At 41.6% G+C, this 24,137-nt stretch overlaps 1 protein-coding gene across 5 annotated transcripts in view; it reads left to right on the top strand.

Annotated features, from left to right (window-relative positions):
- LOC104602111 (uncharacterized) overlaps positions 1-24,137 on the top strand; it is an 83,547-nt gene that overhangs the window by 11,417 nt on the left and 47,993 nt on the right. For all 5 annotated transcript variants that reach the window (XM_088900595.1, XM_010265680.3, XM_088900597.1 and 2 more), the window contains one exon: positions 18,924-19,000. In XM_088900595.1, the coding sequence (XP_088756721.1) occupies positions 18,924-19,000 (77 nt within the window). The remainder of the gene's footprint in view (positions 1-18,923; positions 19,001-24,137) is intronic.

Below are 24,137 nucleotides of genomic sequence, written 5' to 3'. Positions count from 1 at the left end.
AAGTGCAGAAGCAGAATACCGAGCTATGGCACATGGGGTTGCTGAACTCTTATGGCTCAAAACTCTCCTTAATGAGCTTGGTATCAAGACTGAATGTCCTCTCAAGTTGTATTGTGATAATAAAGCAGCTATCAACATTGCCAACAATCTCGTGCAAGATGACAGGACAAAACATATTGAAATTGATCAACACTTTGTCAGAGAGAGAATTGTTTCAGGGGAAATCTATGTGCCTTATACTCCATCAGAAATGCAGATTGCAGATGTATTAACAAAAGGGATGGCAACTACAAAGTTCAAGGACATACTTGGCAAGCTGAACATGATTGATATCCATGTTTAGCTTGAGGGGGAGTGTTAGAATGCTAGAGTGTGTTCGGCTGATAGGGTCTCCTATTAGCCCATTCTTATGTTAATTTTATCTTGTAACTGGGCCTTTGCTAATGGGCCTAATCCTGTTTATGTTTTAAGTATTCTGGTTGTCCCATTACTAATCAGGGGTATACCAGTAATTTTATTGTACTTTGTACTTCAATTATATTTAAATAAAGGCCTAGTCGACTGCTAACATAGTTCGACATTCTCTGCATCTAAGAAGTTCATCATCTTCTTTACTACTTCGAGTTCAGCTTCTTAGTTTACAAAACCCGTCCCCCCTAAGGTGAGAGCCTTTTGCTGGGAAGTCTCTGTTTGTTGGAATACAGTTGCCGAAGGAGAAGAGAAGAAGAAGAAGGAGAGGAAGATTTGAGAATGGTGGCAATGACTCTCTCAGCTGGCCCTGCTCTATTATAAATAAGAGTATTACATAAATAGACTAGAATGCCCCTGATTAGTGATGGGACACCTAGACAAATAAAACACTAAATTAGATTAGGCCCAATAACTAAGGCCCAACAACTAATGACTTAAGACCCAACGAAGATAAGCATACATATTAAGACAGCCGAACCAACACTCCCCCTCAAGCTAAGCATGGATATTAATCATGTTTAGCTTGCCAAGTAAGTCCAAGAATTTTATTGAAGCTAGCCCTTTAGTTAAAACATTTGCGATCTGCATCTCGGAGGGAGTATAAGGAATGCAGGGTTTCCTTGAGACTATTCTTTTTCTGACAAAGTGGCGGTCTATCTCAATATGTTTCGTTCTATCATGTTGCACTGGGTTATTTGCAATGTTGATGGCAGCCTTGTTGTCACAGTACAACCTGAGAGGGTACTCGATCCTTATTCCAAGTTCACCAAGAAGGATCTTAAGCCACAGAAATTCAACAAGCCATAGCTCGATATTTAGCCTCTGCACTTGATCTAGCAACCACATTTTTTTTTACTCCTCCATGTAACTAGATTTCCTCCAACAAAGGTGTAGTACCTGGAAATGGACTTCCTGTCCCCAACAGAACCAGCCCAATCTGCATTAGTATATGCTTCAACTTCAATTTTATTGTGTTTTCTGAACAGAATCCCTTTCCCCGGGCAAGTCTTCAAATATCTGAGAATTCTTTCCACAACTCTCATGTGAGGGATTTTAGGAGAGTACATGAACTGACTGACAACATGTACAGCATAAGCAATATCAGGGCGAGTGAGGGACAGATAAATCAATTTCCCCACCAGCTTTTGGTATCTCTCTTTATCAAGGTAGTCCTCTCCTACTGATTCCTATGGACCATAGTTCTGCTCTATTGGAGTATCTGCTGGCTTATACCCCATCATACCTGTCTCTTGTAGAAGATCAAGGACATGTTTCCGCTGACATATATAGATGCCCTCTTTTGACCTAGCAACTTCAATCCCAAGGAAGTATCTCAGCTGGCCCCGGTCTTTGATCTCAAATTCAGCAACCTAAAACTCCTTTAGTCTTTTAATTTCTTCCTGATCATCCCCTGTAATCACCATATCATCCACATAGACAATAAGTGTTGTAAGTTTGCCATTTTTCTTCCTTATGAACAAGGTATGATCTGCCCCACTTTGAGTGTAACCCCCTTTCTTCATGGCCCCACAAAGCTTCTCAAACCAAGCTCGAGGAGACTGCTTAAGACCATATAATGCTTTTCTTAGTCTGCACACCTTCCTGCCAAACCCATAACCTGGTGGAGGATCCATGAATACCTCTTCATGTAGGTCGCCATTTAGGAAAGCATTCTTCACATCCAACTGATGTAGCTCCCATGAGAAGTTTGCTGCTAATGACAATAGAACTCGGATTGTATTGAGTTTTGCTACTGGAGCAAAGGTTTCTTTGTAGTCAATCCCTTCTTTTTGAGTAAACCCTTTTGCTACAAGTCTGGCCTTGTACCTTTCAATGGACCTGTCCTCCCTATGCTTAACAGTGAACACCCACTTGCATCCAACAGTGCTTTTCCCTTCCGGTAGATCCACTAATTCCCAAGTCCCTGCTTTCATTAAGGCTTTCATTTATTCGTTCATAGCCTCTTTCCATCTTGGGTCGGACACTGCCTCTGAATACCTAGTAGGGACATGCACAGAAGAAAGAGCAGACACAAAAGAACAATAACGAGGAGAGAAATGTGAGTAAGACACAAAATCAGCAATGGGGTGTCGGATAGTACAAGAACGGGTAGGCTTACGGAGGGCAATAGGAAGATCCAAGTCAGAGGGATGTGTGATAGGATTACCTAGAGTTGCCGAGACAGGTTGATCCGAGTCCAATTGGTTGCTTTCATGAGTTAGAGGACCCTTTTTCCTTCTGTTGTAGGTGATTCTTATATCTTTTTGTTGCCTGCTGGAGTCTTCTGTAACATCTGCAACATCACGAGTAGTACTGGTACAATGGGAGCCTCACTAGATTCACCCGGGATACCACAACTAGGAGGATCAGGAGGAGAAGATGGAAGGTCCGAGGCTGAAAGAGGCACAAAGAAGGAGGGAACAGAAGAATCCTCTTCCATCCCGCTAGTCTCCCCATGAAGAGGATTCTGGGAAGAATGAAAATAAGATTGAGACTCAAAAAATACCACATCCTTTGTGACATGTTTTTTCTTGGTGACTGGATTATAACACTTGTAACCCTTCTGTGTAGGAGAGTACTCCAAAAAGATTCCTTTCGTAGCCATAGGATCCAGTTTGGTCTTCTTTGGATCCTTTACATGTATAAAGCATACACAACTGAAGACTCTCGGTGGAAGAGAAAAGTCTAGAAGATGAGGGCAAAGGACAGAGAAAGGAGTTTTCATCCTCAATACCTTGGATGGCATTCAATTTATCAGATATGATGCAGTAAGGACTGCTTGAGACCAATAGTGTTTGGGAACCTTGTGCTGAAATAGTAAGGTTCGAGCAGTCTCCAATAGGTGTCTATTCTTGCGCTCAGCAACCCCATTCTGTTGGGGGGTACTAGCACAAGATGACCGATGGAACATTCCAACATCCTCCATAAATAGGTTTAAGGATCTTTCAAAATATTTAACAACATTATCTGACCTGAATTGTTTAATTTTCTTGCCAAATTGTGTTTCAATCATTTTGTAAAATGCCATGGTTACCCGTGGCACTTCATCGCGTCCTTTTAACAAGTAGATCCATGTGCATCGAGAGTAGTGATCAATAAAACTGATAAAGTACCGAAAGTCATCAATAGAAATAAGGGGTGAAGGGCCCCAAACATCAGAGTGGACTAAATCAAAATGAGCTTGAATTTCATTACTAGAAATTGGATAAACAGTTCTACATTGTTTTGATAGCTGACATACTTCACAAACTAAATTTTGACTTGAAACACCTTTGAATAATTCCGGAAACAACACTTCTAATGATGAAAAAGGTAAATGACCTAGCCTAGCATGCCATAGATGTAACCTAGCTATTGACTCCACATTGGACTGACTACTAGTAGTAGATGTTTGTAAGGCCAAGCTGATGTCTGCATCAAGGTAGTAGAGACCTCCACATTCATGACCGTTCCCAATCGTTCTCTTCGTCAATCTGTCCTGAAAGACACAATGAGTAGGAAAAAAGGTTATGCTACAATTCAAATTCTTGGTAAGTTTTGAAACAGATAAGAGATTTGAAGAAAGATTGGGAACATGCAGAACAGATTTGAGTGAGAGGTCCTTGCTTAGGTCAACCATCCCTTTCCCAGAGATGGTAGAGAGAGAACCATCAACAACCCTCATCTTATCTTGGCCAGACAATAAATGATAGGAAGAAAATAGAGAAGACATATATGTCATGTGGTCAGTTGCACCAGAATCAATAATCCAAGAGGCAGGACCAATAGAACTAGTTGCACTAAAAGAAGAGACAATACCTGATCTGGCAAGGGAGGTGGAAGCAAGAGAATTGGTCCTTAGACGGGCTAGTGCCCGGCTAAGTACCTTTACCTCATCAGCAGTGAAACCCGAGGACCCGTGTCTAGAGGAATTAGCAATCTGTCCCATGGGGGAAGAAGTAACTATGGATGAGTGTTTTGAGCTATCATCACTATGACTAGCAACTAGATTCCCACTTGCAGCTTGACCCTTCTGATGCTTCTTATCTTTCCTCAAAGCAGCTGGTTTCAGATGTGGATAGAGAACTCAACAAGTCTCTTTCACTTGCCTTTCTCCTCCACAGTGGGTGCACTTCATATGCCTCTTGTCTGAGTACTTATTCCCCTTTTGATTTGTAGAAATTAGGGCCGAATGTTCAACAAGCTGCTCAGCTTGCTTAATTTGAGTATCAACTTGCATCTCTTTTCTTCTAACCTCTTCATTCCTCACGAGGTAATAGACATGATGTAAGTCTGGCATTTCATCCCTTCCCAGAATTTGGGACCTTATGTTCTCATATATTGGATCTAAGCCAGCCAAAAATTTAAATGCTCTGCCCTCTTCAATTTGTTTGTCATGCCTTTCCTTGTCTCTGGCATTCTCCCAATCAAGAATAAGGTGATGATCTAGCTCTTCCCATAGTCCTTCTAAGGTAGCAAAATATGTTGCAACAGTCATATCCCCTTGCCTCAAGGCAGCAATGTCTTGATTCAGTCTATAAATTTTGGCATTATTTTTTCTCTGCCCATAAGTTTTAGACACTTTCTCCCATATCTTGGCAGTAGTGGAGAAATGTTGAACAGTCCTAGCTACCCTTGGAGTCATTGAAGCAAGTAGCCAGGACATAACAGTAGCATTCTCCTTACGCCAAACTGCATATTCCACACTACCCACTTCAGGTTCCTTCTTCAGCCCGTCCAAATAACCAGTGAGTTCTCGGGATGTGATGAAGAGCATGGCTGAAACAGACCATTCTCTGAAGTTGTACTCATCCAACAAGACATTAGTGATCTGCAGGCTGTGCAGATTTGGATTCTCCAGATTAGGAGACCTCCTACCAGTCCTAACATCTCTAGAAGACACTTCCCCGGATATAGAAGACATCTTCTCCTACTTGCAAAGATCAAAGCTGTAAACACAATACACAGAAAGCTGTTTCAGACTTACGGAACTTGTTGCACTGCAAACTCAGTCCTGAGAACCCATAACAGAGCTGAAACCACGAGCACCACACGGCTGCACTGTGCTCTAATCACTGCTGTCGCAAACTGTAATCTGTTTTGCTGACTTCTGCTGTGTTCTAATCACTGCTGTCGCAGACTATAATCTGCCCTACGACCAGTTCTAGGACTGCCGCAATCAGTCCTCCCACCTAGATCTGTTCAACACAGATCTCTCTTATTCTAATGGCTACAATCTGCTGTACTGAGTCTAGTAGGGCATCAACTTCTGGGACTAACTCCCCTTGGGCCCTACAACCAAGGGAAACCCTAGATGTAGGTCCTGCTGTGTTCTACGACCAACCCTAGGGTTTCTTTGCAGCAACCAAGATAGAAAAAGAAAAAGACAGAGAGTTAGAAGAGGAGGCGGCGGCTGTAACCGGGTGAAAGATTAGAGCTCTGATACCATGTTTGCTGGAATACAGTTGCCAAAGGAGAAGAGAAGAAGAAGAAGGAGAGGAAGATTTGAGAATGGCGGCAATGAATCTCTCAGCCGGCCCTACTCTATTATAAATAAGAGTATTACATAAATAGACTAGAATGCCCCTGATTAGTGATGGGACACCTAGACAAATAAAACACTAAATTACATTAGGCCCAACAACTAATGACTTAAGACCCAACAAAGACAAGCATACCTATTAAGACAGCCGAACCAACAGTCTCTTTTGGAAAGTTAAAAGCTTTGGACTTGCTGCAAAAGAGAAGACCTGGACTTAGTATTTCCCTAGATTGGTGTATACTTTGTAGAGCTGATGGAGAAATTACCACTTGCTAATCTCCTGCCCTTTTGTTGTAGGTCTTTGGGAAAAGTTTTTTGGTCTTTTTCGTTGTAGGTGGACTGAGCATGTTGAGACACAAATAAAGGGAATACAAGTGTACAAGAAAAGGCCACGCCAGCCTTTAAAGAATGTAACTAACAGCCAACCACTAGAACAAACTAAATAACAAACTAGACAAGTGGACTGGACAAGTGGAGAGGCTGGTATAACAGAATTGTAACAGCAGTATATAAATAAGGAAAGGAAGTTAGGAGGGGATTATCGATTTGGGAATACAATCTCTCTCTCTCTCTCTCATTCAGGAGGCAGGCTCCCTTGAAAGAGTCCTTGAGTTAGGCAGTCCCTAACAAGTTGGTATCAGAGCCAAGATGCCAAGTACAAGGTCATCCGCAATGGAGAACAGAGTCGACAACATGGAAGGAGAAATGCAAAGAATATCGGCTGACGTCAAAGAAATCAAAGAAAGCTTTGCATCCTTGCTTGAACGACTGGCACAGGCACCACCTGCGCCGAATCAGGAAGAGCGCAGTGACACCAGTCATCGAAGCGAATCAAGAACAGCAAGAATTGAGTTTCCCATCTTCGCAGGGGGAGATTCCACATCCTGGCTTCTGTGAACAGAAAGATACTTCGATTACCACGACACACAAGGACCTGATCGTGTTCCATTAGCTTTTGCACACCTGGAAGGAGAGGCGATCGTCTGGTACCAGTGGTACCGGCGACGACACCCAAGAGCCACATGGGCAGACTTCACCGACACCTTAACCATGCGATTTGGAGTCTCAGCTTTTGAGAACTAGGATGAAAGCCTCGCTAAGCTACGATAGACCGGCTCCGTCCAAGATTATCAGATGGCATTCGAAAGATTAGTTGTGCGCGTGCAATGCTGGCCAGAAAACGAGCTTGTCGGCAGTTTTGTTGGTGGACTCAGGGAAGGATTGCGGCTGGAGGTAAAATCCATGCAGCCCACCACCGTTCTTGAAGCAGCAGCATTAGCTCGACTAAAAGAAGACAAACTGAATTGGGCAAGAAGGATTAATCGACCTCTGGGAGTTGCGATCAGACCAGGTATACCGAACCCAGAACCACGTATCTTGGGTAAACCGGAGTCCAGATCAGTAGTAGGAATCACAGGCAAGGACGCCAACTCTGGTTCAGGCCCCGACTCAGCCAAGAGGTTAACCTGGGCTGAGATGCAAGCCTGACGGGAAAAGGACCTTTGTTATGCATGTGGAGACAAATTTGAGCCGGGCCATCGTTGTAAGATCCCTCAAGTTTTCTTCCTTCAACCTGAAACCGAATATGTCGAGCAATCAACAGACATTAAAGAGCCAATGGACAACAAAGAATGGGGGCAATGGACAAAGGAATACCCAAAAGTATCCCTGCAAGCCTTGACCGGTCTTGCTTCTTCTCAAACTATGAGAGTAACCGGACTGGTACAAGGGCGCCATGTGTCGGTTCTGATAGACAGTGGCAGCACCCTCAATTTCATTACCCAAACATTGGTCAGACAACTAGGGATTCCGGTCCAACCATGTACAACCTTCCGGGTGCACGTAGCTAATGGGAGCAACTTGGTGTGTGACAGTACGTGCACATAATTAAAGATGAAGACACAAGGACATGAGTTCGAGGTAGATCTGCACCCCCTGGAAATCAGTGGAGCAGATGTAGTTCTTGGAGTCCTATGGTTAAGGCAACTAGAGCCGGTGATATGTGATTGGGCCCGTCTCACCATGGATTTTCAAGTGGGCAGCTCATAGGTGCATATTCAAGGGCAGCTGTCCAAGGTTCCAGGACCTATTAGTCTCGCCTCCCTAAGGAAATAGGCAGTAGGCCTAGCCCACATCATTTTAATGCAGATAGACTCCCACGGGAATGGCCCCATTCTAGCCCAAGGAAGCAGATCCGAAGAAGGCCGCACACAACTACAGCAGCTACTCCAGAAGTTCTCAGTGATCTTCCAAGAACCTAAGGAACTACCACCGAAACGTGCCCATGATCATTGCATTCCATTGTTGCCCGGAACTGCACCCACAAATGTAAGGCCCTATCGATACCCCTATTTTCAGAAACTAGAGATTGAGAGGCAAGTGCAAGATATGCTTGACAGAAAAATTATACAACCCAGCCAAAGCCCATTCTCCTCGCCAGTATTACTTGTAAAAAAGAAGGATGGGACATGGTGGTTTTGTATAGACTATAGGGCTCTGAACAACATTACTGTGAAGGATCGATTTCCCATACCGGTATTCGATGAACTACTAGATGAACTCGGCAGGGCCACCATATTCTCTAAACTAGACCTGAGATCGGGATATCATCCAATTCGGGTCCATGAGGGAGACATCCACAAGACTGCCTTTCGTACACACGAAGGGCATTATGAATTTCTGGTTATGCCATTTGGGTTGACCAATGCGCCAGCTACGTTCCAAGCCCTTATGAATGACATATTTCGACCCCATTTGCGCAAATTTATACTCGTTTTTTTTGATGATATACTTGTATATAGCGCTATATGGGACGAACACCTAGTACATCTACAAATCACCTTGGAACTGCTAAGGACTCATAAACTCCTTGCAAAGGAGTCAAAATGCGCATTTGGACAGACACAAGTACACTATTTAGGGCACGTGGTCGAAAACGGCATTGTAGCAGCAGACCCGGAAAAGATCTCAAGCATGATAAATTGGCCCCGACCTCAAAATGTTAAGGAGTTACGAGGCTTCTTGGGTTTAACAGGGTACTACCGGCGATTCATTAGAGGGTATGGACTGATTGCTGCCCCCTTGACAAGTTTACTTAAGAAGAATGGGTTCTGCTGGACTAGGGAGGCCCAACAGACCTTCGAGACACTCAAAACAACTGTCTCATCCCCACCGACGCTCGCACTTCCAGACTTCTCAAAGGATTTCATCATTGAATGTGATGCGTCAAGCCAAGGAGCTGGTGCAGTCCTCATGCAAGAAGAAAGGCCACTAGCGTTTTTTAGCAATGCAATGACAGCATAGAAATGGACCAAATCAGTATACGAACGTGAACTGATAGCAATTGTTCTTGCAGTTCAGATGTGGCGGCCCTACCTTCTAGGAAGGAGGTTCATCATACGAACTGACCACCAGAGCCTGAAATTTCTGTTGGAGCAGTTCGTACTATCCCCAAAACAGTAGCGATGGATAGCCAAATTACTTGGTTACGATTATGTCATTAAATACAAGGTAGGGCACACTAACAAGGTGGCGGATGCACTGTCACGCCAGCCACAACTATTTCCATTACTTCTCATGGGCCCAACATGTTCCATCATGGGTCAGCTAAGGGAAGAAGCTGAAAGGCACCCACAACTGAGCAAGCTGCATTCACAGGTCCAAGAGGACCCTACTAGCCACCCAGGGTACACAGTGGAGAATAACTTGCTGCTGTATAAACTCCGAATGGTGATACCACAGGATTCAGCCCATATTCAGCAGCTTCTGGAAGTGTTCCACTCATCCCCAGTAGGAGGACACTCAGGGATCCTGTGCACTTACAAGAGACTAGCCACCCAATTCCACTGGAAAGGCATGCGAAATTCGGTCCAAAAATTCATAGCCAAATGCATCATTTGCCAGAAAAATAAGGCGGATACCCAGTCTCCAGCAGGACTGCTACAACCACTCCCAATTCCTACACAAGTGTGGGCAGATATATCCATGGACTTTATAACGGGGCTCCCCCTTTCCTATGGCAAGTTCGTCATTCTCGTAGTGGTTGATAGATTCACCAAATACTGCCATTTTCTCCCTCTGTCCCACCCCTTTACAGCCTCCATGGTGGCTGAGATTTTTACTTAGGAGGTGGCACGACTGCATGGTACCCCTAACTCTATTGTCTCAGACCGCGACCCTATTTTTATGAGTCGTTTCTGGGCAGAACTTTTTTGACTATAGGGAGTGAAACTCTTCAAATCTACCAGCTACCACCCTCAAATAGATGGGCAGACTGAGGTGGTCAACCGGAGTTTGGAAACCTATCTAAGGTGCTATGCAGGGGATAGGCCACGTCAGTGGCTCAAGTGGCTTCATTGGGCAGAATGGTGGTACAATACCACGTATCATAGTGCAACAGGAATGACTCCCTTCCGGGCTCTATATGGACGGGACCCACCTCCCCTACTCCCATATGAAAAAGGGTCTACAACAGTAGCAGCAGTAGAAGACCAACTCCTCCAGCGAGATAGGGTGTTACAAGATCTCAAATCCCACCTCCATCAAGCCCAACAATGGATGGCAGACTCGTACAACAGAAGGCATAGGCCTGTCCAGCACCAGATTGGGGAGCAAGTCTTCCTTAAATTACAACCATACAAGCAAGTTTCAGTAGCAGGCCACCGGTGGAACAAACTGAGCCCTAGGTACTTCGGCCCATTTCGGATTGTGGAACGCATTGGGTTGGTGGCATACATGCTTGACCTCCCAGCAACATCAAAATTACACCCTGTATTCCATGTATCCCTATTGAAGAAATGGCCAAAAACAGGAGCAATAACAACAACCACCCTCCCATCATTCTCGGAAGATGGCCAAGTTCAAACTGAGCCCACTCAGATAACAGATTTCAGGTGGATACGCAAAGGGAATCACATCGAACTAGAGGCATTGGTGGTATGGTCAGGTCTCCCAATTGAGGATGCAACTTGGGAACCTTACTTGGATTTACAGAATAGATTCCCACATCTTGACCTTGAGGGCAAGGTCGCTTTCAAGGGAGGAGGGACTGTTGAGACACAAATAAAGGGAATACAAGTGTACAAGAAAAGGCCACGCCAGCCTTTAAAGAATGTAACTAACAGCCAACCACTAGAACAAACTAAATAACAAACTAGACAAGTGGACTGGACAAGTGGAGAGGCTGGTATAACAGAATTGTAACAACAGTATATAAATAAGGAAAGGAAGTCAGGAGGGGATTATCGATTTGGGAATACAATCTCTCTCTCTCTCTATCTCTCTATCTCTCTCTCTCTCATTCAGGAGGCAGGCTCCCTCGAAAGAGTCCCTGAGTTAGGCAGTCCCTAACAGAGCATTTGCAGATTGGTAGTCTATTTGACCCTACAAACTTCAAGTTGCCTAAGAGAAGAGATAAGGTCATGTGGAGGTGTGCTAGGGCAGCTCTAGTGTGGACAATTTGGGAGGAAAGAAATGTTAAAATATTCAATGACAAGGAGAGAGATGAGGTTGTGGTTTGGGAGTGTATACTTAATAGGGCTATAAATTAGGTTAAAGCCTCAGACTTGTTTTCACAATTTCCCTTTGATGACTTATGGCGGAATTGGGATCTAGTTAAACAAAGCACTACTGTCAAGGATAAGCTTGTGGTAGCTTGGAGGCCCCCTAAAGAAGGTTTTATCAAGTTGAACTTTGATGGATGCATCCTAGGCAACCTGGGGTCCTCTGGTATTGGGGGAGCTTTCATAAATGTAGAAGGTCAAATTATTGCTTTATTCTTTGGTCCCATTGGAGGTGGCAATGTTGTTAATGTGGAAGTCAATGCAAACTTATAGGGATCAAAGCTTGCTATAGAGTTGGGTTTTAACAGATTGTTAATTGAAGGTGACTCTAAATTGGTAATCAGGTGACTAAAGGAACTGGAGACATTGGCTTGGTCCTATAGGGGGACTTTGTGAAGATTCAAGTGGTTAACCACGAACATGGTAGTTATTTTTCAATGGGAAAGGAGATCAACAAATGGGGTGGAAGATTGCTTAGCTAAGCAAGGGGTGCATAAGAATCAACTATTTTGGGCTCATTGTAATTTTTCTTTTTTGTTTTTGAGTCTGGATCCTGCGCCTCTACTGTGTATCTTTCTTATTGAACCTTTTAATCTTATTAAATTCTTTTTTACTTATATTTCGACTGCTGCTACAGTAGTCCGAACAGGAAGAGGAGAAGAAGAAGAAGAAGAAGAAGAAGAAGAAGAAGAGGAAGAGAAGAAGAGGGGTCAGTCGAAAATCTGATGGTTAACCCATTCAGTCGACCCCCTTAATCTATATTAGCTTCTAATCATGTTTACAAAGACAGAAATGCCCTTACTTAAGTGTGGGGCAGAGTAACTCTAATAACACAGCCACATAAGCAAGTTACTTAATAAACAGAAGAAGACTAAACTACCCCTATTCGACACATCTTAACACTCCCCCTCAAGCTGGAGAATATATGTCATATAATCCCAGCTTGTTACATAGATAGTTCACTTTCCCTGAGCTTAGAGCTTTTGTAAACAAGTCTGCCCACTGGTCATTGGAGCTCACATGTTCTGTATTTATCTCTCCGGCAAGAACCTTCTCTCTCACAAAGTGGCAATCAACCTCTATGTGCTTTGTTCTCTCATGAAAGACAGGATTGGAAGAGATTTGGAGTGCAGCTTGGTTGTCACAGTACAATTTCATAGGTTTATCCATGTGAAACCCAATTTCTTGTAGAAGATTCCTCAGCCACACTAATTCACAGGTAGTGTGAGCCATGGCCCTATATTCGGCTTCAGCACTGCTTCTGGCTACAACCGTCTGCTTTTTACTCTTCCATGTCACAAGGTTTCCTCCCAGAAATGTGCAATAGCCTGTAGTAGATCTTCTGTCACTCACTGAGCCTGCCCAGTCTGCATCTGTATACCCAACTACTTCAAGTTTTCCTCCTGGTTTATACAATAGCCCACGGCCTGGAGCTCCTTTCAGATACCTCACAATTCTAAGGACTGCATCCCAGTGAGGTATACGAGGGTTCTGCATGAATTGCCTCACCACACTGACTGCAAAGGAGATGTCGGGTCTCGTGATAGTCAGATAGTTCAGCTTTCCCACTAGTCGTCTATAACTTCCAGGATCTTCAAATACTTCTCCTGTATCACTGCTCAACTTAACATTTGGTTCCATAGGGGTCTCAGCCGGTTTTGCACCTAACAGTCCTGTTTCTTCCAATAGATCAAGGACATATTTCCTTTGACACAGATTCACACCTTGTTTTGACCTGGCAACCTCAATTCCCAAGAAATACTTTAATGTTCCAAGGTCCTTTGTTTGAAAATGATTTTGCAGAAATGCCTTTAGTTTGCCAATCCCCAATTTATCACTACCAGTGATGACAATATCATCCACATAGACCACTAATAAAATCTTCCCAGCTTCTGAGTCATAGCTGAACACGGAGTGATCAACCTGGCATTGCTTCATTCCAAAACTCTTCACCACTTCACTGAACTTCCCAAACCAAGCACGTGGAGATTGCTTCAACCCATAAATTGCTTTCTTCAGCTTGCACACCTTACCACCCTCCCCCTGAGCAACAAACCCAGGTGGTTGCTCCATATATACCTCCTCCTCTAGATCACCATGAAGGAAGGCATTCTTTATGTCAAGTTGAAGGAGAGGCCAATCATACATAACTGCCAAAGAAATTAGAACACGAACGGAACCAATTTTAGCCACCGGAGAGAATGTCTCCATATAGTCCACACCATACGACTGTGAGTAACCTTTAGCAACAAGTCTGGCCTTCAGACGCTCCACACTACTATCTGGCAAGTATTTCACAGTATACACCCATTTACAGCCCACAGCATGCTTCCCAAGTGGGAGAGTAGTGAGTTCCCACGTTTGAGTATGTTGAAGAGCAGAAAGTTCCTCCTCCATTGCCCGCCGCCATCCAGGTGAACTAAGAGCTTCTTGAACATTGTTAGGTATGGAAATAGAAGACAAAAGTGAAACAATCTGGCGATGTGAGGTAGAAAGACGAGATAATGAAACAAAATTGGAAATGGGATGGAGTGTAGAACTACGTTTACCTTTCCGTAAGGCAATGGGTAGGTCAAGATCTGAAGGTTCAGCAATAGGAGCCATGAGAGGATCCGCAGACGAGGTAGAAGTAGGAGGAGGGGCCGGTGTCGTTCGACGTTTATACACTTGTCGGATCGGTGGTCGTTCAGTGGTGACCTGCACTGGATGAGGAGATGAGTCTACTCCAACAACAGCCTCTGGAACTGAATCACTGACAGGAAGAGGAAGAGGAGGTAAGGGTGAGGACAAGGGTGCTTCAGGACGGGAGAAGAAGGGAACAGACTCAAAAAAGGTGACATCAGGGCAGACATAGCACTTTCGGGCAATGGGATTATAACACTTGTACCCTTTTTGAGTCCGAGAGTAGCCAAGGAAGACAAATTTAATTGAGCGTGCATCTAGCTTGTCTATTCCAGGACTCAGATTATGAACAAAGCACACACAACCAAAGACACGAGGAGTTAATGGAAACGGAGATAAAGTGGGAAACAAGATGGAGAAGGGTGACCGACCATGAAGAATAAAAGAGGGTATCTGATTAATGAGAAAACATGCAGTGAGTACAGCATCACTCCAAAACCGTTTAGGAACATTCATGTGGTGAAGCATAGACCGAGCAATTTCAAGAAGATGACGATTCTTCTGTTCAGCCACCCCATTTTGTTGAGGGGTGAAAGCACATGATGTCTGATGAATAATGCCATGCTGTTCTAAATACTGTTGAAATGCAGTAAGAAAATATTCACGACCATTATTTGAACGGAGAACTTTGATTGGAACACCAAATTGTGTACGTATTTCAGCACGAAATTTTTGAAAAATGAAAAATAATTCACTTCTTTCTTTCATTAAGTAAATCCATGTCATTCTTGAACAATCATCAATAAAGGAGACAAAATACTTGTACCCATTGTAAGACTCAATTTTGATTGGACCCCAAACATCTGAATGAACCAAAGAAAAAGGACTCAACATGCGACTCTCAACTCTCGGACTAAAGGGCACACGACGGTGTTTACCAAACTGACATGACTCACATTGTAAAACTGACAACTGACTCAATGATGGAACCAACATCTTGAGAACCTTGAGAGATGGATGTCCCAGTCGACAATGCCATTGTAGAGGAGTAAGGGAGGTCTAAAGTGCAATTGAAGATCCACCGCCGTCAAGGTAATACAATCCACCAGCTTCATGCCCCCCACCAATCTTCTTCCCCGTCTTGAGATCCTGAAAAACACAAGTGGAAGGAAAGAAGGTAACAGAACAGTTAAGAGCTTTGGTTATTTTACTAACAGACATAAGATTGAATGGAAACTTAGGTACATATAAAACAGATGATAAGGGGATAGAAACCAAGTCAACATTACCAACACCACAAATGGGAGATGAGGACCCATTGGCAAGTGTAACAGTTTGTGATGTGGAGGTTTCAGAAAGAGAAGAGAACACACCTGGAGTCCCGGTCATATGATCTGAGGCTCCAGAGTTAATAATCCAGGAAGGAGTTTTAGATGACATGCAAGCAATACCTGATTGGGCATATGTGGCAGTGGTATGCTGTGAAGTAGTTTGAAGGAACCGTTCATACTCATCACGCGGAACACTCACCATCTCCCTCCCAGAAGTAGATGTAGATGTGGGAGGTGTTCGGTCTGCCAGTTTACTGTCACTAATAGCAACCTCGCCTGCTACAGCATGATTAGCCCATTTAGAGGGAGGGCCATGTAGGTCATAACAGAAATTCACTGTGTGTCCATCCCTACCACAATGAGTACATTTCCTTGTAGAATTATTTTTTCCTCTACCACGGCCTCCCTCTGAATCACGGCCACCCCGACCAATCATGGAATTGCCACGGCCCCCTCTGGAATGATCTCCCCCTCTTGTACTATGTCCACCACCTCTAGCTGTCACAAGTGCTGATCTATCATACTGTGTGGGGTTCTCTGTCTGGCCCAAAGAAATTCTACGAAATCTTGAGAATACTTCCTCAAGTGATGGAAGAGTAGAGCCCCCCAATATTTGAGCTCTAATTGGTTCATATTCTGATTTCAGCCCCACTAAAAATCTTGTAACATCAAGTTGCTCCTTTTGCTGTTGCTGAACTTGAATATCTGAAGTAAGGGGATTATAGACATTGAGTTCATTCCTTATATTCTTCATGCAGGCATAGTACTCTTCTAGTGTTTTGGTTCCTTGTTGTAGATCAAAGTACTCCTGATACAGCTGATATACTCTTGTTGTGTTGTCTTGTCCAGAATATAACTTCTTAGCATGCTCCCATATATCCTTAGCCGTATCAAGGAACATGAAGTTGGCACTGATTTTGGGTTCCATACTATTCCATACCCAAGTCATGATTTGAGCATCTTCTTGTTCCCAATCATCAAACCCTGGAGAGTCAACCGGTGGCTTCTCATCTCTTACATGCTTTACTTTCTTCTTTGCCTTGAGAAAAACTTCCACTGATTTAGCCCATGGAACATAGTTCTCTCCATTTAGCTTAATTGAGGTCATTTGTACCCCTAGGTAGTCGGAGGAAATTACTACACTAGGTTTCTGATCATTGTAGCCATCTCCTATTGCTGCCATTGTATTCTTTCACAGTTGTCTCTAACTTTACTTCTCAGCTACAAGCTGATTGATGTTGTTCACAGTTTGATATTTCAGCACCTATTGCAGTCTCTAAACACCACAGTGGAAGCACACACTTGTTCTTATTCACACTACTGCTGACTTCACACACTTACGTCCCACATAAGAATCAGTTTACCATTCATTAATCACAAGTAGAGGCCCTCTTACAACCACTCAAGCACCACAACACAGCCAAATCTGCTGCACCCAGTTCAGACTTGTTCAACACACTTAAGAGGGCATTACACAACCACAAGGAGTTCGGCAAGTTCACTGCATTCTACCTTACACCACTCAGCCACTTACAGCAGCCCTAACACCATTCGGCTACTACACACACAGCTATTCAACAACTTACAGCAGCCCTACACCATTCGGCTACTGCACACACAGCCACTCAACAACTCACAGCAGCCCTACACCATTCGGCTAATGCACACACAGCCCTACCTAGGGCAACAATGAACCTAGTTCTCTAGGTTTTACTCAATACTAACAGCTTCTTGTAGGGTTTCTACCCAGAAATATAAGTAACACTAGAAGAAGAGAGAACCGACCTTCCTTTGAGAATATCAATCAACCATTCACTGCTGAAGTTACTTTCCTTGTTGAAGAGAGTTATGCGCAGCAGAGAGACAAGCTGTAATGTTTCTGACCTAGGGCGAACCAGTCCTCTCCATCGACTGACCAGAAACGAAAGTGAAGAGTCACGAACAACACTGAGGTGCTTTACCAACTGACTTAGATCAGGAACCTTGCTCTGATACCATATTTCGACTGCTGCTACAGTAGTCCGAACAGGAAGAGGAGAAGAAGAAGAAGAAGAAGAAGAAGAAGAAGAAGAAGAGGAAGAGAAGAAGAGGGGTCAGTCGAAAATCTGATGGTTAACCCATTCAGTCGACCCCCTTAATCTATATTAGCTTCTAATCATGTTTACAAAGACAGAAATGCCCTTACTTAAGTGTGGGGCAGAGTAACTCTAATAACACAGCCACATAAGCAAGTTACTTAATAAACAGAAGAAGACTAAACTACCCCTATTCGACACATCTTAACAACTTAAAAAAAATTTCTTACTATTTTCTAATGATTAAACTCCACTAGATCTTGTTTTCATAGGTGAAAGAAGCACTTTTTGATACATGCATTGTAAAAAAATTATTATGTCAATTAAAAAAACAAAGTAATACTAATATCCAAATTTGGCAACCAATCTTGTCCACATATCAGATCTTCAACAACGTTTGGAACAAGGCAACTACGTCTTGTACAATTAATCTACCACCTATAGAGAATGCCGACTATGATGCAACTGTAGAAATTGGAATCATCAATATATCTTATGTCATCTTAGAAAGTATTGGAAGCATTGGACTGTTCACTCTCCACCAATTTAAGATATTGAAGTCTTGATTTCTAGGAAAAAGTGAGTCATCCAAATTTTGATCTAAATCTAATTTTTGGCATTGCCATTGACTATCAAGGCATTCATTTAAACACCAAATATCAAAACATCTGAATGTTTGATCATTTTCCCCACTTCCTCTTCCATCTCCAGATGATTTATCATTGGAAACCCTATCTCTAACAGTTGAAGGACTACCACAACCCACACATCCTCCTCTCTTCTCCTCTTATTTTTCTGTTATTTCTCGGGTGAAAACACTTCACATGGAGTGATTGGAAGTCTCATGTATGGCATTTGAAATTTTACAAAAAAGAATATTGTAAACAAAATATTTATGAATAGAACAAATTTGCATGTAAACCTATATATTTGTTGATTCCTGTACTATCTACTCTGTCCATAAGGATGGTAACATTTGATAACTATCTGAGCTTCTCCGTTGGATGCTAGCTTACTTCATAATCTTGTAGTGTGGTGGTACTGCATTGATGCAAGTTACAAAGGATTGTGTGATAAAGAAAGGAAGGGAAAAGAAAAGAAAAGAGGAGAAGAGGAGAAGAAGAGAACAAGAAGAGAATGAGAAGTATTTTTTAAGAGAATGAGGTGTGTTACTGTTCACACCCATAAACTTGATATTTGAACATAATGAATAAATTACAAAGATGCCCATAACTAGGCTCCCTAATACAATAACATATAAAAGGAAAAAAATTCCCTTACACTCTCAACAATGTTAATGGTTATTTCAATTTTTAACTTTATCATATTATTATTTCTGTAGGCACTCAGATTATGGTCAAGTGAGCTAAAGCTGGAAAGGCAATTGGAGAATTCAAATGCTGAAATCACCTCATACAAGTATTGTTGATGTTTTAGTGTCAGTTTGTGCTTTTTGCTCCTGTATGCCTTTATGTTTACTTGATTATTATTTTCCTGTGAACTGAACTATTACTTAAATGAGAATAGGATCATGGTTTCAAAGTTCATTGAGAAAAACATTTGGTACTGTTTGCATATGTAATCTAGGCTGTCATCATTCCTTCCAAAGAAAAAATAACTTTATGTGGAAAAAAAATTATCAGTACCATCTACTGTACCCTCCATTTAGATTTTTTTTTTTTTGTATTTTTTGAGATATATGTTACTGTGTGGTAGATACCCTCCATTTATAATTTTCACCTTTATATGTTCTGTGGTATTAAATACTGCATATCGAAAAATCTAATGTGGTTGTCTATCTTCTTTTGATATTCAATAGGATTTCACTGCTGTTAGAACTGTTAGCTGTTTGAAACCTTAGGAAATTCTTTACCTCTCGTAAAAGCTTCAAAATGTTACACTTCGCCTGTTTCTTTTGAACCTTGGTTGAACGGTTAAGTTCATACCTTACTAGAATTCTTGTCTTCTCAACACTCAACCCCAAAATTTTCCTATCTTGATTAATCATTTTTTGAATCCATGGCTGCTTACTCCTTTCCATTGAGTTGGATAGCTCTTCACAATTTATCTTGGATCTTATGGGATAGTAAGGTTTCAGAGATAGTGGATGTAGATTTGTTATAGCTGGTTGAAAGATAGTCATGAGCTGTATTGTTGGGGTATTCTGAGTTGTATTGGGTCTGGATGTTAACATACTCTTTGGATGAAAGATTGGATACAGAAGTTGGGGTATTCTGAGCTGTATTCGGTCTGGATGTTAACGTACTCTTTGGATGAAAGATTGGATACAGAAGTTGGGGTATTCCGAGCTGTATTAGTGGATTCATCCTTCGTAGTATTTCTCTTAATTCCTGATTCTTTTATCTTTTTTGTAGTTAATATCCTGTTGAGTGTTGACATGGCTTGATTTTGGTAAGATTTGTGTAGCCTAGGAATCTTCATTCTTGGTTTTCCATTTACTACTATCCTGTTTTTTTGTGTGTTGTGTCTGGAGAAATGAGGATGGTTTGGTCTCTCTTTAGTTGCAGGTGGGATGCACCTCAGAATGTATCTAGCTTGTTTGGTCCAAACTTTATGAGGCAGCCTAAAAGAAGAGGAAGAATAATGTGGAGGGAAGCAATATTATAGACCATTTGGGAGGAGAGAAATTACAGAATTTTCAAAGGGAAAAACAACTCTGTGGAGGAGATTGTGGATAACATTAAGAGAAGGGTTGCACATTGGTTATAAACAATGGAGACATTCAAGGACTCCTCGATTGATGATGTAGTGAGAGGGTGGGGTGAAGTGGCAAATTCCTCTAAAGAAAAGGATAAGGCTATAATGGAGTGGAAGCCACTGGCATAATCAGAAAGTGAAGTTAAATTTTGATGGAAGTTCCTTGGATAACCCAAGTCCAGCAGGAGTTGGAGGGAGTTTTTAGGGATGCAAATGGCGTAATCAAGGCAATGTATTCAGGCCCTGTAGGAGTGGAAGACTTTGTTGAAGCTGAAGTCATGGCACTACTGCAAGGATTCAGAATAACTAATCAAATAAGATTCAACAACTAGAAGTGGAGGGAGACTCAAAACTAGTCATCTCTAGCAATCCAGGAACATGGATTTCATAGGGAAACATTAAGGGAGATTGATATGTTGGCTAAGGACATGGAAGATACGTTTAAATAGGTTAAAAAATGGCAAATGGAATGACAGATTCTTTGCCCAAGCAAGGGGTTCGTAGGGAACTTTTTCTTTTTTTTTTGGCCTGAATAGTAACGGGGATGAAATATAGTCACAAAAGGGAGGCTAGGGACATCCCTAGCTTTATTGTAGTTTTCTTCTTCTAATTTAATGAAGTTTCCTATTGCTTATGAAAAAAGATTCCATTGTTGATTCAAAACAATAAAGAAATTTGGTGGCATACTTCGGTCTTGCAATAAAATGGAGATTCAGTGAGTGAGAGTTATTTAGAGGTAACCTATATTTTTATTAATATGGCAAAAGAGGTGTACATGAGAGGATGTACTTCGATGAAGAAAATGTGTACTTACAGTCTTCATCCAAAACCAAAAGACTAGTAGGTTGAGCTTCTTTCCCTTCCAGAACAGATCATTCTTCATTACTTCCTCTCTGGTTAATTAACTGGCCAAGGATTTTGTGGATCAGTAAACCCAAAACATTGAGCGGTTCAGCCTGGGATTCATAGAGCATGCTCCTCTGATTGAATGGCTCAACCTCTAAAAACTGCTAGATCCATCTTTTTTCCAATCTAATCTTGAGTTGTAGGGTCTTGGCATATTATGTCTTCTGGTAGCTGTTGCTTTTTCTTCATATCTACCTATCTTTTTAGTTTGGTTCTTTAACAAAATTTCTTGTTATCAATAAAAGTTGAGCTGAAGCTGGTTAAAGAAAAAGGAGGAAGTAAAGTGTCTGTTATTTATTTTTTTGATCAATACATGTCTGTTATTTATCTATAAAAAAGCATCTGTTGTTTACTGAAAAAAATCGACACTTGAATTTCTAAAACAATGTTTTAAACTCAAATGGATTTCATGCTGAATTCCTAAGGTGGGCCCTGGTTGGGCTCCTAGGCCTGCAAGTCAGTTGGGTCATAAATGCTCATTTCATATTTTAACTTGGCTGAAAGGGTTTGTAATCGAACTATGTTCTGATATGAATTCAGCAAGAGAAAAGAATAGAGGAGAAGAGAAGAGAAACAAAAGAGAATGAAAAAAGGTTGCAGTTAGTTGCAGTCCTGTTGCCCCATTGCTTTTATTTATATTTAGCAAATAAAACATCAAAATACAGTGACTAATACCCCTGCTGCCTATATAAGAAAAAGAAAAATAACAACAAACAAACAAATAACATAAACATAAGGAGGGACCACAAAAATCTACTGTACTATGTCTCTACAATCCCCCTCAAGTTGGGAATAGATATTGGTCATTCCTAACTTGCATAAATCTGTCTCCGACTTGACTTTTATAGCTGCTTTGGTGAAGAGATCAACAAACTGCATATCAAAGGCAACATAGGGAAGACACTTTTTGAGAAGAAACTCTCTCTCTGATAAAATGTTGGTCAACTTTGATATGTTTTGTTCTATCATGCTGTATTGGATTATTAGGCAATATTAATGGTGGCCTGGTTATCACAATACAATATCAAGGGCCTTTCATATTCAATGTCAAACACCTCAAGTAGGGATCTCAACTATAACACTTTAGCTGCACCATTATCCATGAATTTATACTCTGCCTTGACACTGGAATGGGCAACAACATTCTATTTTTTACTCCTTGAAACAAGATTTCTTCCAACAAAGGCACAATACCCTAAGGTAGATCTTCTATCACTTGGCTCAATCAACATCTATGTATACCTCTATTTTCATATAACCATTATTTTTGAAGAGTATGCCTTGGCCTGGATATTTCTTCAAGTAGGCAATGTATACCTCTATTTTCATATAACCATTATTTTTGAAGAGTATGCCTTGACCTGGATATTTCTTCAAGTAGGCAAGGATCCTTTCAACTGTAAGTAGATGGGTTGTTCTGGGAGAACACATATACTAACTAACAACATTGATAACATAAGAATTGTCAGGTTGTGTCAAACAAAGATAAAGAAGTTTCCCAACCAATGGTTGAAAGATAGTTTGTCTCAAGAGGCTCACCACCTTTTGTTGATATCTTATGATTCTGCTCAATAGGTGTGTCGGTAGGCTTAACTCTTAACTTTTCAGTTTCATCCAATAGATCAAGGACATATTTCCTTTGGGGGATAAAAGTGCCATGTCTAGACCTAGTGTAAATCATTAAGGTCTTTCACTTCAAACTCCTTGTTAAGTAGTACTGAATTCAGTAATGTCACTACCTGTCACCACAATATCATCAACATACATAGCAAGAAGAGTCAAGGAAGAAGCTTCTTTCTTGGTAAAAAGGGTGTGTGATCTAATTGGGTTTGTAGATAGCCAAACTTCTCTAAGGCAAGTCTAAATCTATTAATCCATGCCCTTGGAGATTGCTTTGGACCATATGATGTTAGATAATGTATATGCCCTCAGCTCCAACTAATGTATTATACATAATTTATTATTAATAACCATTTATTTCATGTGTGATTTGGGTTGTTTTCCTAAATTGCACTTGGTTCATAATGGTGTTATGTACGAGACCATATAATTAATTTAATATGGGTTTAAATCTTTACAACTAGTGGATACACTTGGAGAAGTCTATCCTAACAAGGTTGTCATTCTCACACTGCCCAAGTTTGTGGAGCAGTGGGTCTTAGCTGGGTTGTGACCTAAGGTGTGAGGGTGAGTATTTACAAGAAACATTGAATTGGACCAAATCTAGCATGTTCCTGGACTTTATGATAGGTGAAACAACTAGGTGTTGCTCTTAACCCCTAGACTTGATATTGATATCAAATTGAGTATTAGACTTGTCTGTCTTTGATATGCTAACTAGTGAAATCCTTTTGGGTATGTTGGGGCATTCAAGGATGGTATGTCAACTGATGATCAACATGATAGGATATGCTACTATGTCAGGACATAGAGAATACTTTGTACAACTTCCTCCTTCGATTCCTGAATCTATCAATAGTAGGATTATTTGAATCCTCAATGAAGGATCTAAGTGGTGTTGGAAGTTGGACAATATGTCATAAGGACAAAGAGGGAAAAAGTCCTTCCCTTAATGTGGTGTCAAGTATTTCTAGTAGAGATATTAATTGCAAGTGATTATTTGGCTCGCATTGACTTGATTATCCTATTAATGGGCTGAATCAATGGACCCCATTCGACCAGCCCCTTTATTAACTCTTTCTAGCGCTCTTCCAAATTGGTTTTGGGTCAAAAATCTTGCCCAAAATTGTGATAAAGGTCGGACCCTTGCTGCTGTAACTTCTGGAGAAAGAATCTAAGAATGTAAGTTCAAGGTTGCACCATCTTCAACTTGTTGCAGTGATTTGAGGAAGATTTGGCTTGGGTGTGAATACCACATCGAATTTTGCACTTAAGGACTTCAAAATCAGGTAATTCATTGAATATTGACCCA

This window comes from Nelumbo nucifera, chromosome 3 (assembly GCF_055504915.1).
Source record: "Nelumbo nucifera cultivar China Antique chromosome 3, China Antique-T2T, whole genome shotgun sequence".
Classification (NCBI taxonomy): domain Eukaryota; kingdom Viridiplantae; phylum Streptophyta; class Magnoliopsida; order Proteales; family Nelumbonaceae; genus Nelumbo; species Nelumbo nucifera.
The sequence above is the reverse complement of the archived record's forward strand: the minus strand, read 5'-3'. Positions and strand labels throughout refer to the sequence as shown.